We start from the raw sequence: 25,027 nt of genomic DNA, 5'->3' as shown, positions 1-25,027 counted from the left end.
TCATTAAACATTTTTATAATTTAAAAAAAAATTGTTTATCAAGTCAGCAGACGGGCTTTAATATTCTAATATGACACCTTACCGCCATCAATGCCTGCAATGTATGCACGTTTTGATACATGTCTGTTGACAAATGGCACATTTATATGTCATAATTATTATATAAGCAATGAACTTATTAACATACTGCCCTTTTCATAAAGATATTTTTTAGATAAAAATGTTTAACTTGTTTCATTAATATTCACTTCATATTACCATTAACCAAAACAATGACAAATCTTTCAATTCATAACAATAGCGAATGTTTAATTGATATACAAGTTGCTCAGAACTTTGTATATAATACTGCTTTAAGTTTATCTTTGACTAAATCTGGAAATCCTAGCTCCACAATACAAATTACAAGGACTGGTTTTAAATTATCTGATTTGGTTGCATTCCCATTTCTGTATTGGGTGAAAATAAGTAAGTGGACAAATAAATGAGCTTCACAGTCAAAAGTAGCTTGGACACTAAAATAAGTAAGTAAACAAATATATGAGCTTCGCAGTCTGCACAGCTGTTTGAAAAGTTTTTTGTTTTGTTTTGTTGGATTTAACGTCGAACCGACACAATTATAGGTCATATGGCGACTTTCCAGCTTTGATGGTGGAGGAAGACCCCAGGTGCCCCATCGTGCATTATTTCATCACGAGCGGGCACCTGGGTAGAACCATCGACCTTCCGTAAGCCAGCTGGATGGCTTCCTCACATGAAGAATTCAACGCCCCGAGTGAGGCTCGAACCCACATCGATGAGGGATACTAAGTGATTTGAAGTCAGCGACCTAAACAACTCGGCCACGGAGGCCCCTGTTTGAAAAGTAGCTTGGACACTTAAATAAGTAACTGAACAAATATATGAGCTTCACAGTCAACACAGCTGTTTGAAAAGTAGCTTGGACACTCTCTTGAATAATGGTGTCTACAATAAATAGTAACCAGATGCATAAACCGGAGAGAAAATTTACTTTAATCAATCATTGTTTAAAATCAATACCAATTTAAAGCTACTCGTTTACACAATTAAGGCGACTTATTGTCCCTAAAAAATTCATAAAATGCTGTAAAAGTGACCAGTGGTACAGACTTCTTGACATATGATTTTAGCAAAGTATACTGATAAACTGTGTAAAAATGTACGAAGATAAAAACTGTAAAATATGATTCACTGACTGGACCTGTTGGTCTAGTGCTTAATGGCTGTTATTATGTTTCCTATATCTCTGTATCAGTGCATTATTTCTGAACTGGTGCGGTTTTATTTTCTATAAAATACAGCGTCATTCAGTATAAGTACTCTGATTAAGTGAATTCCATAAAACTATTTCCTGGTCATTTTGGGTAGCATTGTACTATAATAGAATTTCGCTTTGGCCTATGCTAGAGGGCGGGATGGGTGTTGCACATTTCATTACCTCTAAGAAACAGACCCAGTCAAGTCTGCTATCATTCTGCTTTGGTGCTTTCTATATCTCCACAAGATTTTCTTAAAGTTTATAACTGTATTGTGCATCCAAACTTAGCACGAATTGACGTTGTGTCGTAACGTCGCCTTAAGTTGAAATAACGAGCTTTTTCCATTATATATTTTGCACACTGTTGTACATAACATACTGAATAAACGACACCTGCCGTACGTCAGACGTTGCTCTACTTTGTCATCAGTATCGATGTAAAATTGTTTTTCAGTATTGATCAACAGCCTTGTCGTACCATGAAATAAGGTTCTATTAATGTATTTAATACTGTTTGAGTGTTTCAGTGTTATATTAGTGTTATTAACTTGAGTTGTATCAAGTAATCATAGTACTTGTAGTGTTTGTCCTACTTATAGCATCAGGTCAATGTAGGCTTGTTGTTCCAAAATATCTATAAATATTGGATAAAAGATGAAAAATAAATATAACTGTGTAACTGGTAATCACAATTTCCAAAACTCATTTGCAGACCTGTGAAACACTCCTCTTAATTTATATGGATATATATTACATTCACGCATGTGTAGCGTTCCGATAAAAAAGCGAGTAATGAATGGTGAATGATGATGAATGAATGATGAACCGAACGTGAGGGAGGGGCTGATGGTGTGTGCTTAGGTCACGGAGACTTGCAAAATCATATTTCATTGTCCATTTCATTGTTACATTTGAAATGACTCTAATATTATCCGCTCTTTAAGTTGTATGACGCCACAAGAACACATACGTTTTATGACGATTCTGTCGTTTAAGCAAGGCCTAAAATATGCAGTGAAGGGTTTTATCTCTTCAAGCATGCAACTGAAATAAATCATTTCTTGAATAATCTGCTACACAGTTCCCCCAAGTAGTAAAATATTTCGGTATAGGAAACTCCTATATGTACGTCTACTTTGTAATTATAAGCTCTACGAACAGTTTTGTTTTAACTGTTTGCAGATTTAGAAGATAGAAGGTAAGGGTAGATTTCCCGGAAGCACAGAGCACCACAAACACAGCCATAGAGCCATGCATCGCAAAGTAGACCCACAAAGGATCAAAAAGTAGAACCAGTCAAAGTCAAGTTTATTTGCAAATCTGCATTTATCTGCCTTTGGCAATATGTACCATGGATCACCAGCCACGCATATATTAAGCTTTAGCATGCTAGATAAATTGTCGTCTGCTGGAAATGTCGTCTGCTAAAATTGTAAAGTTCATTCAATTTGCTCCAAAATTGGAAGAAATATTGTCAGAGTAGCAAACAGCTTGGAACCTGATCAGACGCCGATTTAATCGGCGTCTGATCTGGTTCCAAGCTGTTTGCAAAGACTGTTAAATTCGCCTGCAGCAGGCTAAGGGTTAAATGCTCATCAGTAAATCTATAACAACACTGTTACAAATACGGGGTAACCTTTTACAGCTACCACACGGTATTAAATGTCGCTGTTGTGAGTATAAAAAGACAAAAGGTAATGGTAGATTTCCCGGAAGCACAGAGCATCCCCAAACACAGACATATAGAAAATATATACAGTTGAAACTCGATATATTAAATTCGCTTATCTCAAAATTCAAGCTATCTTGAAGACATTTACAAGTTCCGTCACAAAAAGACGTGCACAAAAAATCATTTTAAGTCGGATTTCGGTTATCTCGAAACAAAACGCTCGATTCCTTGGAATTAGAGATACCGAGTTTCAACTGTATATTCTTTGTAAACAGTGCCATAATAATAGAATTTTAAACTTTGAACATTTTATTGACTAAAAATTGATAAAGTGTTATACGCCAGCTGAAACAATGTAAATAAGATATTCAGGTTTTAACCCAAATTGTCATATCCTTTATTCTAATATGCTTGTCTCTGTAAAAACACTCTTACGATAGAATGACGTCACGTTAACGTGCGACCAAGAAAGAGCGATACTATATTTTATCTACTGTTTTAGATTAAAGGCATATTAGAATCGAAATAATGTATAGCAAAACCGTGTTTTAACACTATTTATACACTCGGGCGGTAATACGTCGTACAAATAATTTCACCCGGGCTGCGCCCTCGTGAAATTATTACGCCTGACGTATAACCGCCCATCGTGCATAAATAGTGTTAAAGCACTCTTTTGCTATAAACTATTTCTTAAATATCTCGAAAACAATTTAATATACATGCTCACGTAACACCTGTTTTATTGTATTATCGCTTTGTAGTTAAATAATGTACAGTTAAACTCTAATAAGCCAAACAGTTATCAAACGATTTGATGAACTGCAGTACATAAAATTATTGTTTTTAAATTGATTTAAGTGTAGGTATGAAATGTTTATTGTCCACATCAATGACTGATTCGCATTTTAAGGTGATGTAATATATAAAAAAATATATGTTTATGTTATTTTCCTACTTTTAATTGTAATAGTCTGACAAACGAGACATTAATTTTAAAATGAATCACTAGTTTTAGAAATTATTATGTTATGTAGGATTACGTAAATACCTATATCACATGAAAACAATAGCAACAATAAACTAAGGTTTTTTTAAAAAAACAACACATACATGAGAAAAAGAAACTATATTCAACGTAAAATAAGGGTTTTTTGCTAAATTTTCTCTCGATGTGCAATTACAATATGCATGCACATTAAAAGTACATTGTCACTCAAAGCTGATTTATAACACTTAGGTCCTAAACGTATTCAGCTTGGAATATTAACTATGTAGTCTTCGCCGCTACAAATGCTTTAAATGTCATTTACATAAAACATGAGGCGAAAACAGTGCGATATATGTACCTTTAGCATAATCTCGAAGGTTGGAACATCACCTATGTCCGAAAGAGAAATGAGTAGAAAAGAAGTTAACCCTTACTTAAACATACATAACAATTTACCTACGTTTTCTTAGAGACTCGCCAGTACAACTATATTTCAAAAATTATATCAAATCATTTTTATTAAATGTATCATTTTCAGTGTGTTTGTTGGGCTTAACATCACACCGACATTATAATAGGTCTTACATATGGCAATTTTCGAGCAAGACCCTAAGGTTCCTCTCCTGCCATTATACCAGCAACGACCAAGCACCCGTAAGCCAGTTAGATTGATCCTCTCACGAAACATATCCTCATACCAAGTTAAGCTTTGAACCTATAGCGGTGAGGGACAAGTGATTTGAATGTTTGATTTCAATATACGAGTAATACCATTGCAGTACCAGTATGATATCAAAAATTATTCACAATTCTGAATTGCTTTCCTACTCCGACCATGAATTTCTTGTACCTGCAACTAGGTCTTTTTGATTCAGAAGACGACCCTGAATAACGCCACATCTAAAGTTAGCTGAAACTGCGCTATGTTTGATACGTATAAAATGATTAAGACGAATTCTTGAAAGTGTAGAAAGAAACCAAGCAAAATAAAAAGCGCAAAACATATCAAATATATATTAACACGCTTTTCTGTCTGCTTCCGGTCGGTTCCATACCTCATGTTTTTATTTCGATGTAAATGAGATGTGAAACCAAAATTAGTAGTCCTGTTTGGCGCCCTATAACCTATACTGTGTTGGTGCGCCGTAAAACCCAAATAAATAAATAAATGCTTCCGGTCGGGATTGATCAATCCTTCTTCCAATTAAAATGTATATTGAAAACTGAATTATCATATCACAATACACCTCTATAGACCTTATACAGATAGAAATGAACATTTTAAACCACCCTGGCGTAATCTATCAACATAACCGCGCCCCCAAGCGCACTACTCTGCCTATATATCCCGAAAAGAGGCCTAGAAATTGCCTTTGATGGCATTTTTTGTTAATGCCCGACAGCCATATTCATCGTTAACTTTATAAAAATTCGAAACTTTTTAGGGGGCTGCCGCCTTCTATGTGTCATAGTAAGGTCACAGCACAAGGTCAAAGGTCAATAAGTGCATTTTTTGTTATAAACTTCAGATTTTCGCCATTTTTGCTACATTCTAATACAAACTTGTAACGTTTCGGTGATAATTATTAATCTGAGAAGTAAAATAAATTACTTCAAATAGATTTATTGCATTTGAGACTGGCAAAATTCAAAACGACTAAAGTTATTTCTAAAGAATAAGCTTAACTTTTCGTACGATCTGATATTTTGTTCATTATGGAAGTTATCTTTCTCATGTTTCTAAAATTTCCGTTTTCAGGCTAACAATTTCCATAAGGGATGGTTGGTTACCTGTATAATTGTCTGTATGAACAGTAAAGGTAGAAAAATCTATGGCGCGTATTTCATAAAGACTAGTACAGTCAAATTCGTTTGCTCGAATTCGGATTATCCAATTACTACTTTTGGCTCGAACTAAGCGCCAGGTCTGTATAATGTATACTTCAAGTTGGCTTGTACTACTGATATCTCGGACACATTTTGCTTGTCTCGTCGAGCTCTAGCGAACAGTCATACCTGTCAACACACACATTGCGCGTGTGTCACACGCATTTTGGCCCTAGATCACGCTCACACGCCTACTGTTCCAAGTCACACGCATTTTAAAAGATAAAACTTATCAATTGTTTTTGAGCAGAAAATGAATGAATCGAACATGCCCGGCGACGCTGACATGATGTTTTCATACTGTATAATACAGCTTTTACATTCACGGGTGCAACGTGTAATTTCTACCGCATGAATAAATGTTACAAAAAGTAAACATGGAGGGAGACTATTCAAAACCATGTTTATTTTGTGTTAAAATACTGGATTTTCCATGTAAGGGCGTCTCTGGCTTCAAGAGATCATCGCCCTCCAGACCTCCCACGAGGGACAACCTTCCCTTCGAACCCCGATCACACTCGTGGCCTTTATAGAGCCTTGACAGCCTTGCGAACATAGTTTGACAGTACTAACTGTTGACAGATCTAAAGATTCCTTCGGAAGCATAGAACTCAAGCGCGTAAAAAAAAAGCAAACTCGGTTTGATTAGGTATGTTTGTGTGATAGTATGAAATGTGCAAAGTCTCTCAACCATTATCTAAAATGGTCTATGCTGTCAATCAAAACTCTATTCCAGTGGTTTACCCATGTGATGTAGCAATTTCATGAATGTGTGGGCGTTTAGAAATACCTATGTATAAAAATCAAGAGATATCGACAAATTAACATAAATATACGAGTATATCATATAATGAATCATCACCAGATTTATAATCATTTCTTGAGGGGCTGGAGAAGGATTCAATATAATATTATATCTGTTACTTTCAACAGTATTTCAGTCATTTATCGGCGGTCAATTAATCTAATCGGTGTTCTGGAGTCGCTACAAGTAGTAGCCTTTTCCCCGCAAGTAACTGCCAACTTCTATAAATGATTCAGAAGCGGAGGACGAAATTACTCCTGACAAATCGTCATGGAGAACATTCACCTCTCCCAGGGACCGAACTCACGACCCCGCGATCCTTAGATCTGCGCTCTATTGATTGAGCTAAAATACTTGTTTGTATACATGACAGTAAAGTGATTTTAACTATTTACGTGAGAGTTTTATACATTTATATGTAATTCATTTTCAGCTGTAGTCTTCTTCCTCAAAACCTATCATATTTTCTCTTTCGCACACATTTCTCAAAAAGTGTACAATATATAAATATTCTTTTTATATTCAGTTCAAAGCTTAAAGTCAAATTTCATTGCTGCCTGAAATATAAGAAATGCATTTGCAGTGTCATTTTATAATCATTTGCTCAACATTTTTTCTAACTTTACACCTGACTTTTGTTTTTATCTCTGCCAAATTTTGACAGATTTGAATGGAAATTTGACACATTGTTTAATGACCAGTTCGGTTAAAAACGCGATATCAATTGTGTGTACATTCGTTGTACCCACTCCCCCCAAAAATGTCACAGAATGAATGCAACTTGGTGCTGGTCTGTATGCGGCAAGTACTGCCATCTGCGGGATTAATCAATTTGGTCATTAATGTGGTGTCATTAATGACGTCACAAACCTGATAAAAATTACCATGTTCATATTGAAACATTGATGTTCCATTACAACTTAACAGAGTTGAACATTCAGAATATAATAATTTGAAATTCATTGAATTAATAGGATCAAAGTGTACTACTGTGATTTGGAATACTACTGTGATTTGGAATACTAATTATGTGACTTTTAATTTAAGGATTACCTTATTGTTACCCTTACAGTTGAATAAATTTGCATCAGGCTTTGACCGTTTTTTTTGTTATACGTATTACAATATAATAATCATTTAACATTGTGCAAAACATTCATTCAAATCTGTCAAAATTTGGCGATAAAGGGGAAAAAAACAGGTGTGGAGTTAGAAACGTTGTTGAGTATATTATTGATATACGCACCATTTTGCTACCTTAAGTCATTTTTATAAAATCAGATTTGACCCTGACATGTCTGTGACCTTGAAATTACATTAAAATAACCCTTTGATTCGACAGTTCCAAAAAAGATTATCTAGTTCATCCACATATAAAGATTAGCAAAGATGTCAAGTAAAACACACTTTGCCATCGTATGCCACTTTCCCCAGATATATATTATTCTATATAACATTATATATGTTATATATATTTTATATATTATCATTAGTTTTATTTTCAAAATACTAAAGGGCGTTGAGACACAATATTTAAACCTATTTAGATAGTATATGAAAATAGAACAGTGCACAGCGACATATTTTATTTATAAATGCACTTATTTGACCTTTGACCCCATTGTACTGTAATGAGGAACCCTAGAAGGCGACAGCCCCTTTTAAATTTCATGTTCGGATCCTAAGGAACACTTTTATACTAATATCCGAGCATTAACAAAAAATGCCATCAGGAATCACATTTTCCCAAGATATTGGCACACACATGCTTGCAGTAATACCCGGCTTGAAATTAATGTAACAGATGGCATAAATGGCATATTTCATGATATTAAAATTTAAAGCCACAAATGACAGAACCCCTTGCTAATTAACATAATATTCAAAACAGAATTAGAAGAAAATGGCACATCAATTTAAAAAAATCGTATCATAAATTATAAGTTCGAAAATAAGCCATTGCTTTCAAAAACATGCCAAGTACGTCAACAGAAACCTGTCTACAAATACCATATGTAAAAATGTAAGATTTTTGACACATTGAATTGAACCAAATGTCATAAAGAAAAAAAACATGGATATTTTAAATTTCACAAAGTTCATTTCCTTCTACGTGGAAATAAAATATTTTTTAAAATCATTGTATGTATAGATCACATACCTAGTGAGATAATAAATGACAAACATGTTTATATGTTTGTACACCACAAGCTCATAATTTCCTTAAGGTAAGTGACATTTTATCGGCATTTTATTTAATCAATATTGACGTTCTTTTCACTAGTATGATTACGCAGCGCTCAGAATTAATCACAGGCTTAACAGAGAGAAACGGAAAAGGGTTTTATTTGAAGATCAATATGAAAAGTGAGACTATACAGGTGACGGTCCCGTCACAATCACTTTTAATAATTCACTAGCTTTTACAATATACTTTTTAAAAATTAATGTAATTCATTTGCTGTCTTTCCAAAATTAAGGGTCAAGTAAGTGTATTTAGATTTGCACGGAGGTTCAATCTTATACCCGCGGCTCTGCTTTTACTTAATCATTTAGGTTCTGTACATTACATATATCATTTTAAATGCGATTTCCTGTCCCGAGTGTGTCAATTTCGGTATTGGAAAAACAACTTCACAGTTCTGGGCGAGCACTGACAATAAAGTTATATATACCGAATAAAACATAAACCCGTCTTTTTCTGTTTAGTCAACACCAAAATACTTAAAGCAGTCTTTTTTAAAAGAAGTATACAATTAGACAACATGTACATATCAAAATCAAAAACAAAAAAAGTATATGGAATCACGCATGGATATGATTTTAATAATTCTTCTAACACGTCACTGTTTTAGTCACAAAAATGCACATAAAGCTGTGCTTTAGGAACGAATGACTGCAATTTACAAGGTGTGTTTTTTCCCCCCATAAAATGGTTAAATATCATACAAATGAAAAAGAAAAAGATAAAATGATCTTCTTCAACAGGGTACGATAACGACGTTATTTCATGGTTTTTTCTGTAATTATCTTCCCGCATGACGTTTATCACTAGTTTGTAAATTACAGACTGTTTGTGTACGTATTGGAGTCGCGACATGAATAAATTTATATGTAATTTTTGGACTATGTGGATTTTTCTTTAAATTTCAACAAAAACATATTGTTCTGTAAGTATGGTTCAAGAAAAATACTTCCTGTATTTTCAAGATATTGGCAAAATAACAAATAACGGGCTAGCTGATTTTTTTGTTTCAGTATATGTAATACAATCATTCTCGAAGACGAAAACCAGTGTATGTATCACACTGACATCAAAGCCACTGTGACAATAATCTCGTTTCACAATGTTTCTTTATAATGTGAAGTTTTGTTCTTCTATGTAAATTCATGTCTTCACTACAGGTTTATTGTATTATACAAATGTATGAGGCTATAAATGTATTATGTTATTTAATGCCAATAAAGTTATGTTATGTTATGTTATATCTGCAGTAAGAAAGTGTAATCTGTTACTACAATAAAAATCTGTGCACAAATGTCGTCATGGTATGAAAGAAAAATGCAAGTCATATCAAATAAATATATGGCTTCCGTGAAAGAAACATTTGTCTTCATTTGACTTTAATTCATTACATGATTCATGAATATACACGTTTTATTAAAAGAAAACAGCTACATACACTTTCTGAATAGCACAAATATACGTTTAAGTAGAGGATTTATAGTTTAAGTAGAAGATTTATAGATGTGGTTTTTAATGACATGAACCAAGAATTTATGTTTTTTATAAATAATGATGAAGTTCAAATTATTTTGCCAGTTATTTTTAATAATCTGAATAAGCTTCAAAGGAAACGGCTACACGTTCTACATATTTTATTCAAATTAAAGGCAAAATTTAGTTTGATAAGTTTTCTTCAAATTTTCCCTCTGTGCAATTGGCCTATAAGATTAACAAACATCTAAACAGATGTGTTTAAAAACAGGAGTATATTCTAACATAACAAAATTAGAATTGCAAATTTGCTATTGCTAATATCTATACATAAAATAACAACAGCATGAACAACAACAATAATAATATAAACATATGACAAATTATTTCTGCATATTTTCATATTATTTTACAGGTGCAAGTTTTGTTTTAAACGTATTGAAACACAAATACAACAAGAAGATTGTGAGGCAGAATAATTAATAAACCTATAGTGCAATGGTGAATATTTACCGTTGTTTTGATGTTCATGCTATGCTGATCTCGAAAATGAAAGAAACACAAGGTCAATAGACGGATGTCAGAAATGAAAAACTGTAATTTTTTTTAACCTTCAAACGTTAAATTGCACTTGCAACTGCAATGTATTCTACCTTGTTACATATGTATATATATTCCTTTTAATGTGTACTTAGAATCTTAGAATGAATTATGTACACGCTGCCTTTCTCAAGCTGAAATGCACAATATAAAAGTTTGCAAGATTGCGTGTTCATTTTTCGTTATATGCATTTGACAATTGTATAAACTTTGGCATATTTGGTCGTCTCGAATGAAGCATTTTCTTAAATCAGCATAAATTGCACGCTAAGATAAAATGCATAAATTTTCTTTCATTTCTAGGTGTACTGCTTGGTTTAGTTCATCTACCAGTTTCGACATCCTATTTGACCAGATTGTACAACATGCCATTTCAACACATAAAACAACATCAATTTTTCCTATACATGTATTTTGCATAAGTCGGGCATCATGAAGTCTAACGAGCACAATAAAGATATAACTAAAGAACGCCAATATGTTTTATTTGGTCGGTTTTCGAAATCATGTTACTGTCGAGTTTAAACTTTATTGACGTATCTGTTGCTATTTGCGTGCATAACTTGTATCCAATATTTCAAAATATTGTAATGACACTGTGGTTGATCAGAAACTCTAACAAGTTCATCAGATATATAGCCGATTTGAGAGTAGTTTAAAGTTCTAAAATACGTTTGCAAAATTGCAAATGAACTCTTTCTATAGCATAACTCTGCACAAAGCCCCATACTTCACTACTATAATTCAAAATTGATTTGATCAGTCTTTCGAAAATACAATACCTAAATATGCAATATACTTAAAATATATGTCGGTAGGTAATGACCTAAACGTTTTAGCGATCGTATGTCGTTACAGGATAGATGTATACTGTACAATACAATTGTATTGTCACCAAAGGCATTAATAGTTCGATGATGATTACTTTCAAGTAATTTCGGAATTTTGTCACTCATATTACATCCTTTCTCAACGCGGATTTTTTTTTTATTTACACTTTATTGTTAAAATTGGGAAAAGTGCGATGGTGGCATGGCATAAACTCCTTAAAATAGTAAAAAGTACAGAACATATGAGCCGCGCCATGAGAAAACCAACATAGTGACTTTGTGACCAGCATGGATCCAGACCAGCCTGCGCATCCGCGCAGTCTGGTCAGGATCCATGCTGTTCACTAAAGGTTTCTCTAATTGCAGTAGGCTGCGGATGCGCAGGCTGGTCTGGATCCATGCTGGTCGCAAAGCCACTATGTTGGTTTTCTCATGGCGCGGCTCATATGTTCTGTACTTTTTACTATTTTAAGGAGTTTATGCCATGCCACCATCGCAAGACTTGTACTTTGCACATCGTCTACAATACATGAATCGTCAACGTGACAATAAACATGAAATAAGGAATATGGTAAAATTAGTATTACAAAGTTGAATATGATTACATATGTAGAGAATGAACATAAAATATTATCATTACATTCAAAATAGTAAAAGTTTTTTCTTTATATCTAGATAATTGAATAAGTTAACTTATGTTATTTGAATTTATAAATTGCATAAACTTATACCATGATGGACGTCTAAAATAATCACCTTTTAAGTATTATTTTTTAAACCCCAGATTTACTTAATAATAGTTAACTGTTCCCAGGTGGTGCCCCATTTTTTTCACTTGCTTTGAGCGTGCGTGTGCATGCGTGTGTGTTGGGTGGGGTTTGGGGTCTTGGATTTTGTGTGCCTCTACTGCTGCGAAGCAACTCATCTGCTATATATTTCCACTACAGTTTCTACTTGGGACGAACCCACCATGCGATGCAAGTCTCTAGCTGTGTAATGAAATTTAATTGAAAATGGTTTTGTTTCACATAATTTCGAAATTCAAGAATACTTTAACTTAAAGGTACTTACTAATATAAGCCCTCTTTGCGACTGGTTCTGCAACGGAAATGAGCATATCTGGGCCGGGCACTATCCAGCTCGACTGGAGCCCTTGTTCTGTCGCTGGATTAGTCATTGACCCGAATCCCACATGTATAATATCTATACCACATTTTCTAGCATAGATAATTTCAGCCATATTCCGGTAGGAACATTTACCAGACCCTTCTGTTAGCAGAACTATACGTTTGACTGCAGTTTGACGGCCGTATTGATAGAAAAGACTGCTTGCTGTGTTTATTCCTTTCTCTGTGCAACCGCCACGAAATGAGGGGCGAAGAAGGTTCAATGAATCTATCAGAAATTGCCTATCATCCGTGAGAGGAATCATGTCGTCAATGCCTACGCTAACAACAACGACTCCAATTCGATTTGCATCCGGTCCAATCGGAGTAAAGTTCGTAAATTTGTTGAGGAAATCAACAATATTTGGATTCCAGACAACTCCGCCATTTGCATCAATGTGACCCATTCTATCTGAAGCGTCGATAACAATAAGAATGTCCGCAACTGTTGGCGGAGGAGGAGCTGAAAACATAAAATCAATGATATAATTTCAGAGACTGGCATAATATGCTGCGGTTAGACTGATTGATAGCAATGCAATGAAGAATTTCTGAAGATGAGGTAAGTGTAATTTTAGTTTTTCACGCCACAAACCGGAATGAAACACCAAGTACCAATGTTTACCTAGTACAACTCGTTATGATTACGCCAAGGTTTTCTACAGTTAAATTGTTTACTCCGTGATAAGTATTATAATATGTGTTGTTTCTTTGGATATGCTGATGAAATTGCATTATTGATAGTCTTCAACTCCAAATCAATAACGTTATTTTTTAATATTTACATAAAGGGGGATTGAAAATAAATGCAAATTAAACGAACATTTTGGATATTTTGAAAAGAGAAATTCTAGACAGAGTTATGCACAGTTACGGGGAAATGTTGAAATTGTAGACAGTATTTGCTATCTTATTGTGACATTTACTTCCAAAGTTACTATGATAAATGCTGTGGAAAGTGTAAATGACCAGGGGCCGTATTCATAAAGCATCTTAAGTATAAGTATAAGAAATTGATTATTTACTTAAGTATTACTTAGGTTAGAAATTTATTTTCCTTAAGTATATTGGTTATTCATAAAACAACTTAATGATTAATTCTTGCTTTTTTTTGAAGAAAACATTAAAAAAAAAACCCATTAATTTCAGACAGATACAACATGCACAATTATGTTTAAAGTGCTTTTATCTGAAAACAACACTTTAATCGTACTCACCACGCTATTTTATTTTCTGACTTAAGTCATTTCTTACGTATCTTAAGTTTTAGCTGTTTTACGACTAGATCTTAAGTTTTTACTTAGATTTAAGTTGAAATCACCACAAATTTAAGTAAAATCTTAAACTTAAGTCAAAACTTATACTTAAGATGCTTTATGAATACGGCCCCAGGCCCTCAAAGTATGTAATAACCTGTTTTCTGTATTTAGCCGAATTAAGGTTGACATTAAAACTAAAATGTCCTTGGTTGACTTTCTTGTATAAGTAAAATAATTTTATATGATTCAGAACTATGGGAATATAAAATTACCAGGACATCGACAAAAAATCATCAGATTCTGTTTTACGGGTTCGTTCAATGCTTCTGTTCTATGAGGAGAGCCTGGTTGTTTCTTTCTTTCTGTTATTTGTGCAGATCAAGCTCTAAATATAAAGAATACTCCGGGCCCATTCCCCATTATGTAAAAACTTTATGGAAAAGTGTGATTTATTAAATAACAATATTGAATCCACTTGCACCTCAGCTATTAAAAAACAGCTCAATGTCCTAGAAAATAGTTTTTTTTAATATTGATGATGTAGTTTATAAAATAAAACACCCCACTAATCCTATTAAAAATACAAAGAGACATAAATATTTTGATGCATACTCGTTTTTAAGGACTCAAACGTTTTGATAAAATATGGTCAAATAACTTCTAACATGTGATCGGACAAGATAAATTGACCGTTTACTAAAATAAGAATAGATAAAGGAAAATAACACTTTCCCCGAAAAGTGTGACCTGACAACGACATCATTCTGTTTCTTATGATAGTTGTGATGTGTGAAATTGTATAAGTTTTATTTTATCTTTTCTTTTCCAACGTGAATGAACATACGTGTAAACTGATTTTGTTGAAATTTACTTGGAATAGATATGAAGAAGAAAATTCTGTTTTCTGATACAATAGCCCTATGCGAATATACAATATGTACAGAAACAGAAGTAATATATATATATATATCTGAAGTGTGCTAAATTTGCAAAACGTACTTTAAATAATTACGAAGAATTTTTGCAAATACTGATTGCCGCATAAAAAGAATTGGTAAGTGTATATTATGCAGTCAATAACAAAACCACAGATAAATATATGAGCCGTGCCATGGGAAAACCAACATAGTGGGTGTGCGACCAACATGGATCCAGACCAGCCTGCGCATCCGCGCAGTCTGGTCAGGCTCCATGCTGTTCGCTTTTAAAGCCTATTGGAATTGGAGAAACTGTTAGCAAACAGCATGGATCCTGACCAGACTGCGCGGATGCGCAGGCTGGTCTGGATCCATGCTCGTCGCACACCCACTATGTTGGTTTTCCCATGGCACGGCTCATATAGTATAAATTCTTCTTCTGTTTTGTAAAAGTACTTGATGATCATTTCATGGTCTTTCTGCACATTCATTTTATTTGTATGCAACATTGTTTCAACAACCGAAAACAGCAAAACGTGAAAACGTCTAGAAACAATCTGTTCGGCCCTTTTATTTATTTATTTTTTAAATTCTGTCCGTCAGTGTTAGTAAGGAAATTCAAATGCATTAATATTCGTGTGCTATTGTATGTTTTTGACGAAGAAATTAACATTTACCAGAGGAGTGGTGAATTTCTTAAAAAAAATTCTGATCAACTATGTCGTTTTCCTGAGTTAACTTTTACATTATTGACAGAAGAATTTGTTTTTGTTTGTATGGTGCATTAAATAGATTTTTATTTGGAACATGGGAGGTTTCCTAATGATTTATACAGTCAATTTCCCCCTCTTTACCTTATATCTATGAAAGTCTTTTTTTCCGCATTTATTAATAAAATTTGAACATATAAATTAAAAAATAAATGAACAAAACAAGCTATAAAGTATGAATAAAATGGCAATCTCTAATAGCACATTAAAGTTCAAACGTTGCAAATAATAAAAAACTGAACAAAACAAAGCATAAAATATGAAATAATTGGCACCTCTAATAAAACATTGTTCACTCTAGTCAATATTGACAGCTTTATATTGTATGTCAGCAATATAAATGCTATTTTACTATTCATATTAGACCTTAACACTATTTACATTTTAATCACGCAGTAGAACGTCAATTCATATCGACCAGATAAATGCTTAAACACACAATATACAAATATTCACATTAGCAAAACATGTGTCTTTGCATTGTCAAATTATGTGACAAAACGCTTGTTAAAAGTACCATTAAACGTAAATATATGAGCCCACAATTTAAACAAAATGCCAAGTTTTGTACACTGTGTACAATATACCATCAATCAAAAAGTTTTTAATTTTCCTTACTGTTTCCTTAGATCTTAGCGGAAATGTTCGTTCACTAAAGTGTTTATTTTTATATGTAGATGTGTTTCGTGATAATCGTGGAAATTCGGTCGATGCTGATCCAGTGGATTTATCACGGTTGATGTATGAGGTAATGCCAACCTTGCTTCTTCAGCGAACCTTTCGATCTTACTGGTTTCTTTTACATCATCATGTCGAACGCGCTTACGGAAGCGAAAACATAGTCGTCCAAATGGCTGTTCGGTGTATGTACGTACGTGCGTCCGTCCGTACGGATTTGTTAGTCCGGACCATAACTTTGTGATGCATGGAGCAATCTTATTTATATTTGGCATGAATGGTATTATTATTATTAATAAATACCAGATTTATATAGCGCCCTTTTCATGATCAATTTCACTTAAAGGCGCTTTACATAGTTCAAATGCAGCCACACAGGGCGCATAAATTCATCCTCTACTAGTACAGACACAGAGCGATCTGACCAGAGGGACAGAGTGAGACAAAGCCCCCACGACAGAGAGATCAGAAATCAGATACAGGCTTGTCCGGCTAACTTAGCCTAGCTCGTTGCGAATAGACAGCCTGGTTCTTTAACGTGCCCAGTGTATACCACTGATACACGCAAGGATTGCCTGGGTTCCTGACCAGTACACCTCTAGTTGGGTGGGAAACACTGAAAAGCGTTTCTGAAAATTCCCGAGCAGCTGCCGGGGATCGAATCCCCGACCTCAGGATTGGAAGGCCAGTGTGCAAACCACTGAGCTATCCGTCCACCAATTGTTAACCTCAGTAAGACGGAATGTCATGCGTAAATTCCAGGTTCAAATCTAAAAGGTCAAGGTCCCAATTGGAGGTCAAGGGTCATGCCAGATTTATCCGGCCCATAACTTTTACATGCATTGAGGAATCTTATTTATATTCGGCATGAATGTTTAACTAAATGAGACGCAGTGTCACGTGCCAACCCCAGGTTCTTATCGCATAGGTCAAGGTCACAGTTAGAGCGGGCTCGACATGTTGCCCGTGGGCATCTAGTTATCAACTGTAGTTACGGTTATAAAACTATGACGCTTTCACAATGTGTGCATCCAACGAGGAACAATATTTCTAATTATTTAGTCAAAACCATGAAACAGTTTCAATGTTAAAAGTCCTCTCCGAAAAAGTAAAAACGTTTCTATACTGTTGCCCTTTCAATATGATTGAAGGCTTTTTAACAGTTTATATATTTTTCCGTTCTATGAGGGCTGTTCCATTAAACTGTAGACATTGTGAAAAAAGAAATTTTTCACAGTCGTTTAATGCGGCATTTAGGAATACACTCTGAAAATAACAATGAAATGTGTTTTAAAATTATAGATCTTAAGTGGAACGGCGCACGTCTTCACGTCATTATCATAGACCACATGTAGCGCAATAGTCATCTTTTCCAAAAATACTCCCCATCTTCTTCAATACACTTTCAATGGCATATGAACGCATCAGACAAAGCGCGCGACACTAAGACATATTTGTACAGTTGTAGCACCCAGTAATTTCAGATACTTTTTGTCGGCATTTACAACGTCTTGTATCTGTCGCATATTGCTACCCTCGCAGCTTTTTGGTCGTCCTCAGGGTGCGACTTCTGAGTGTCCGATAGAAAGTCTGCGATGTCTATTATAAACTAGTGTCCGCGAAACATTCAGAATATGATGACTATACGTTGAGCCGCGGAATCGTCCGACGCCGCCATTTAACATGATGCATGCGTTTGATTACTTGCATACTTGAAACGAATACTGTTCAGCAACTAATGATGTCACTTTTTTTACATTTGACAGTGTGACGTCAGAATGCTTTAGGCTGACGCAGATATGAACATTTAGCAGAAGTAATGACAATATGTGTTTTGTTGTGCCTTATGGCTTGCGCCACTCGCACGTATCGGATCTCTCATTAACATTGTTTTATCAAGTTATTGTCATTATATCATTGATAGTTTCTTGTAAATAGACTAAATATATGGTGTCAAATAATTGTAATCGGACGTCAGTTAAAATCATTTTGTCTACGATGTTTTGAGACAACCCTCATATGTCTGTATCTACAGCATCAATGTCCTATAATTCGTCTATAACTGATTCTTCTGTCTGTTTTATTTTTGATAATAAAAGGTTTGTAAGACTTGAATATTTTCCAATGTGACAAGAGTGGTTCCTATTTTGTTTGTTCTTGTTCAGCCAAAACAAGTAACCTCTGCATTTGTTAAGCTATAAAACCCGTGTTATAACCAGCCACATGTTGCAACAGACTGCATTCTGTTTCAGAATGGTGGAGGAAATGAAGAAACGGAAAATTGTCATTAATGTTATCATGCTGTTTGCTCTTAAAGTGCTATAATGGCTTAACAATGACAATCATTTGAACAAAATAAGAAATATATGCAAATAGAGAACTTTTCTTAAAATATAATTGTCATCGAATTAAACAAAATGACAGAAAGCGGAAAAGTCAATGGGCAATGGAATAAACTTGTGATAAAACTGTATAATATAACTTTAAAACGACTCAAACAAACGACAACAAAATATTTAGAATAAAGAGCCTGTGGTAAGTATCACTACAAAATGTTTTAGACTATACTTTAAACAAGAGTTTAAGCTTGCTGAACATAACATAACAAATGTCATGAGCCTGTGTCTGATTTTTTGTGTGTTTGCCTTCTGACATTTGTCTCTCCTTTTTGGAGCTTCTATTACAAGTTTTCAAAATTCCAAAACAATATCCTACCTGGTTGTATTTTGCCAGTCTGTGCAAATTCAGAGCTTAAATGGGTAACTGGTACAGGCACAAACAGATGGTTCATAGGTAAATGGTGCACAGGGTCAACCTGTACTGCTGGTGGCTTGCCTTCTATTACCGGCCCTTGTACAACTAAGCCAAGTGCGTGCTGATGAGGACTTGCTGTGTTTTTGCCGCCCGATTGAGAACCGGCGTGCGCCTGTACATATGTTTTCCAACTTGGCACTTTCAAGAAGTCCACAGGCGCTCCTGGTGGTACAGAAATATAATTCGTCTGTTGCTTCGAAGAGACAAATCTATGCTTGGACTGATTCACTTGAAAATCAACAAACCCAACCGGAAACTGGGGTAAAGTTAAAAATTTGCTTGGAGCAACCGGTGGTGACATATTAGTTCTTTCACTAGAAATCATAATATCAAGTGGTCCATTAGGACCATTTAATTTTGGAATATTTCCTTGTATTTTTGTCATTTTTTGTTTAAAAAATGTTGGCATCTGTGTCTCTTGCATGTTTGGCACTGTGCCGTGCAGCCCGGGTAACGGGACGTCGTTAACGGTGTCAACTAGAGCGGCTAGGTTAAGGTTAGAAAGCATTGCGTCAGAGTGGACTTGCACAACAGACAGTACCAATGTCAGAAGATGACACCATGTCTGGTACCACGTCATGATTTAGCTGAAATAAACAGAAATACATTACGACTTAAATATAAGTTTTCATGATTTGTTATCTATCAAATGATTCTCTGCACAAAGTTTTCTTCAGAATTAAATTGTTTGTGGCAATCTTGATTTTTATTATTCTACTTCGCGGCTACTAAACCCTTGTCAATGGCACTAGGGTTTAGTAGCCGTGTACTTTGATCTTGATAAAATATCTTGTTTAAAAATTCTTTGTTGTAGTGCATCACAGATTAGTTAATGCCAGAATTTGCTTAAAATGTAATATAGAAACAAATAAAATGTATTTTAAAGTTTGTTTCACAAACAAAATAGACACTTAAAATATGGCATTACTCGATCATGACCTGTTTGAGTATAGTGAGATTCGAAAAGGTCATCTCAATATTTTTCCCATTTGTAATGTCTTTCATAAGCAAAGGGTGGAGTACTAGTACTTACTTCTTAACTATATTAAAACCTATGTATTGCTTTGAATATATTTCATTGGACACTTTTCATCGCAATAATCAATGCATTTTTTATTACTTAACTATTCTACAAATCGACGTTTTTATTTGATAATAAAATATTTTTTTTTACCACGAAATTGTTTTTTATGAATTAATCAAATGGTATATCTCATAAACGGAAGTGATAACCTAATTAACCTGATAAAGAGAATATTGTTTAAATGAGGCTTCATTGGCTGAAAATGTCATAAAAATGTTAGCGGTTTGTATGATGAGAATAATATATATCCTGCATTTCCTTAATCATAGTTAATAGGTTAATAGTTTTTATATTAAGTAAATAACAGAATGTACTGCATCTGTGTCAGAGTACCAAGCTTTCGGAAAGTGAGTGTTGAGACAATCATATTCATCATACTGGAAATATCTGATAACTTTAGTGTCTATATCAGATATTTCCAGTATGATGCTTAAATGCAAGAAATCGGAATCATTTTATTTCACTTGTTTTGTACATAACATGAAGACGTAAACACAATTAAGAAATTTACAGTTTTCTATACCCCCTTGTTTATAGGTAGGTAGGTTTCAACATAAAATGTCCAATTACATGGGAAGTTTGACATCAATACATACAGCAAACAATAAACAATGTATGAATAAATATAGCCATGTCAATCCACATTATATGTCAAGGATAACACAAAAAAAAGTTAAAATAAACTCTTATTTCTATTGTGGTCCTTGAGATGTAGTGTTGTATGACATAGGAAGAACCAATGGACGGAGGGAGTTGATTTTTGTCTTGAAGTTTTCTTAGTCGTGCCCTTAAAAGTTAGGCTCTTGGTACTCTGACTTCAGACAAGTTGTTTAGTACATTGGTGTAATTATACCTTAGATTTACCTTAATTTCATGTTTTACTTTATTAATCTGTTAGTTTTGCGCTGATGTTAGGGCCTTTCTCAGCGGGGATTTTATTTACATTGTGTTGTCTAACTTGTTGAAAATAGGGTAAGTGCGAGGTTGGCATGCCCTAAACGCGTCTAAACCCCCAGTTTCCTTTATATAGGTTACGGACCGTTCCAAGGCGGTGCCCCTATTTTCAACTGGTTTTCTGTCTGTCTTGTATTGTATGTTGCGTATGTTTTCTTGTTTGTTGTATGCGTTTTTTTCCCTCCTCCTTACTCCCCCTATTGCCCCCCCCCCTCCTTTCCCCCTGCATTTGCGCTACTTTATGCATCCCTCCCCCTTTACTTTGAGTTAGTTTTCGTGGCTCCCCTTTATTCAGGCTGACGGAATCCTAAGGCGGTACACAATTGTTTTTTTCCTGCTTATATGGGTGCGTTTGTGTGACTGTGTGTCTAAGACGGTGCCCTACTGTTTTCTATGTTATTTAGTTGTATGTGGTTGTGTGTTTGATTTTGGTACATGAGTGTCTGCGCTTTTGTGGTTTACGTTGTAGTGTGACTGTTATTAAGTAACGTAGCATTCCCTTTGTATATTCATCCTTGTTCATCTTTTTCCCCTTCAAATTTCTCCCCCAACCATTTTACCACTTCCTGTCCCTCTATCTATATTTCATATACATTAATATGTACTTGTTAGATGTTTGAAGCAACCCGTCTGTAATATTTTTTCCATTACAGCTTCTTTTTGTTGTGGGCCTACTTTGCAAATGCGTGGCTCTGAGGCTGTGTTTTAGGTGCTCTGTGCTTCCGAGAAATCTACCCTTACCTATTATCTTTGGTAGTTTTATCACATTTAACCTATATTATAGACTAAAGCATACTCTTTATAATGTAAACAATGCTGAAATGTCTGGTAGTAATCAAGAAATGTTGTTTCTTTTGTTCTCATGCAAAATGAAAAGGCAGAATAGAATCGACAAATCCATGGATCACACTCCTGCACATTGACGTCGTCAAAACAGCGTCATATTATCATTAAGCAGCGTTATCGTAACTTTGGCGCCTTTCCTTTTGCAGTTCGTACAGAATGAACGTCATAATAATTGTCAACAGAACGAATTGTGAGAATGTAAATATTTGAAGCAGGAATCTGTTATAGTACGACATATAAGTATTAAAAGTACTCAAAACTACAAAAACTTTTTAAAACAAGTCACTTTATTTTATTTTTATCTATTTTATCTATGTTTTTTTTTTAGTACGACAAGAAATTTCTTTTGGTATGTTTTAAAATGTGTGCACACTAATAGACAGTGATACTTACCTCAAATTTCTTCGCTACATCAATGAAAGGGTGTTTTAAAAATACAGCGGTATTTTGTCCAGTATCATACTTCTAAGGATATGACGATTTCTTATGCAACATTCAAGAGAATTATGTTCGTGTTTGCAAGATAATTTTCAAAGCCGAATTGATTCAAAATATTCTGTACTGGAATTCTAAACAGTTGAAAACTAATCATTCAGTTCGGGTTTTACAGATCTTTGTTTTCTATTTATTGTTTCGGAATATCCGAGATACCTGTAAAACTCACTCAGTAAACATATAGCCACGAAATGTTCACTTCAGGTTGTTCAACACTATTGCTTTAAAGAGTGCATATAGTTGTACAAAAGATACAGTTCTAGTTTGTATATCTACCCAAAGCGGGATAAATCGTTTCTCCATACACCATGAAATTAAGAATAAACCTTGTAATCTGTAGTACGTATTTTACATTGTTTAGTTGATGTCTTGCAAGAACATCGAATTTACTAAACCCTAAACCCCTAAACTTCAGCACCGTACATAAATATTGGTTTTATAGCTTCATACATTTTATGCTTTACGCGGTAAACAAAAATGACGTTCTTTGTGCTTTGGGTCAAGACGCTGCTTAGATTTACAAATGAGTAAGACATGTAAATATCTGAATTCTATTACTTCTTCTAAATGCTCCATGGTGAAAGATTAAACTTTACTTTAGATTTTCGAAATATCTAAATTAAGCTTTCATTTGTCACAGTGCTCCTGATAATGTGTCCGCATGTAGGAGAATACAAACGTTTTCAACAGATATGTAGACATGTTCAGACTTTAGTCATTTTGGTATGTTATGTTCGTAGCGTTTTTACATTTGCAAGAATACCATGTTAATCGCTCAAGAAAAGAGAAAATAGGACTGATCGTAAAAGTGAATGATTTATATGTGTACCTTTTTATACAAACGCGATGTAAACAAATAGGCGTAACAGTTACAGAAGATCAAGGAATGTGCTCCCAATAAAATTAATTCAGTAACTGACGAGAGAGCGCTCGACAGTCATGGTGATGCATGAACGTAACTGCTTATATGAAATAAATATTGGTTTTGATCCCTTCTTTTAACACGGCGAAGTTCCATAAAAAGGAATAATACTCAAGGAATATAAGCACGGCGAATTTAGAGAAAAGATTTCCTCGGTCTTGCAACATTCATCTAAAACAAACACCAAAAGCAAAAAGAGCTATACGTTTTACACAAACCCATAAAAAGGTCAATATTGCAGGTCGATTTTTCCCATCCTTTTTTTGTCATCGTTGAAAAATCCATCAATTACAAATAAAGGTCTTCTAGTTTTTGTTTGTTTGAATTGCCTTATTCACGCATAAAGGAAATATTTTCGTGAATCAGGTGTTACGTATAAAACATTAAATGCGAGTAAAACCTGCACAAAGTAATATAATTACAAACCATAACTATTTATATATCAAATAACAATGCTATGAATGATGATTGAAATAAAAACTATCAGAAAAGAAAGGACAAATCCTTGCACTGAGGAATCAGAGTTTTACGAGTATCAAATCTTTAACAGTCTACGGAGTCAGTGGACCGTATCTTACGAGTGTATAAGATGTGTTCATATGTTAAGGACCGTCGGCTATTGCTTTAACCATATACTTTATCAGTATGTTTGAATTGGAAGCTGTGACATTCAATAATCAAACCAAATGTTTTTGCTATAGTAATGTTAATAAGATGATAAGCTTGTTGTTCTTTAATTATTCTGTGCCAAGCTATTCTATGTGTTTAAGATTACATCAAAACGTTATGAGGCTCGACTGTGTAGGCCGCTGTACGTTAAAATATACTGTTGCGATTATTCCTTTGTATTTCAGTTTGAATGAAGAAGAAGGCGTTTGCAATAAAGAAACCCACTATGAGTATGAACGTACTAAATCCTTATATAACAGTTACTGTGGTCAGTGAGGAACGGTTTTGAGATAATAGTGCTGGTGTGTTAGAGAAGGAAGTACATACGTCTGGATGCAGCGTATACGAATTACATACAAGATTCCGAATCAAGCATAAACTGCACAATAATTTGTTAACATTCTTGTCATGATTAACGTTAAGAGGGAAAAACACTTAAAAAGCCATGTGAATCTCCACTTCAAGAAGACTGAGTTTTCTTTAACGTTTGCTAACTATTGTATAGACCTAAAATGTTAACGCTCACTATCGAATCGGTAAAACAAATATCAGGAGTAAAATGGTGGGTTCTCCTATGAATCACATGCACCCAAAAATCTTGTGCTTCTTTCCCCAAATCAGTACAAAGCGTTCAGTGCAAAGGTGAAATAAAAATCATGTTAATGTTAATA

General features: G+C 34.4%; 1 protein-coding gene across 4 annotated transcripts in view; it reads right to left on the bottom strand.

Moving 5' to 3' along the window:
* LOC123556674 (SCO-spondin-like) overlaps positions 1-25,027 on the bottom strand; it is a 103,947-nt gene that overhangs the window by 47,577 nt on the left and 31,343 nt on the right. For all 4 annotated transcript variants that reach the window (XM_053542934.1, XM_053542933.1, XM_053542935.1 and 1 more), the window contains exons 2-3: positions 19,288-19,973; positions 12,854-13,411 (exon numbers count right to left, since the gene is read on the bottom strand). In XM_053542934.1, coding sequence (XP_053398909.1) covers positions 12,854-13,411; positions 19,288-19,966 — 1,237 coding nt within the window. In that variant the 5' untranslated portion in view covers positions 19,967-19,973. The remainder of the gene's footprint in view (positions 1-12,853; positions 13,412-19,287; positions 19,974-25,027) is intronic.

This window comes from Mercenaria mercenaria, chromosome 5 (assembly GCF_021730395.1).
Source record: "Mercenaria mercenaria strain notata chromosome 5, MADL_Memer_1, whole genome shotgun sequence".
In the NCBI taxonomy this organism is placed as follows: Eukaryota; Metazoa; Mollusca; class Bivalvia; order Venerida; family Veneridae; genus Mercenaria; species Mercenaria mercenaria.
Note: the sequence above shows the minus strand (reverse complement) of the source record. Positions and strands in the feature narration are given on the sequence as shown.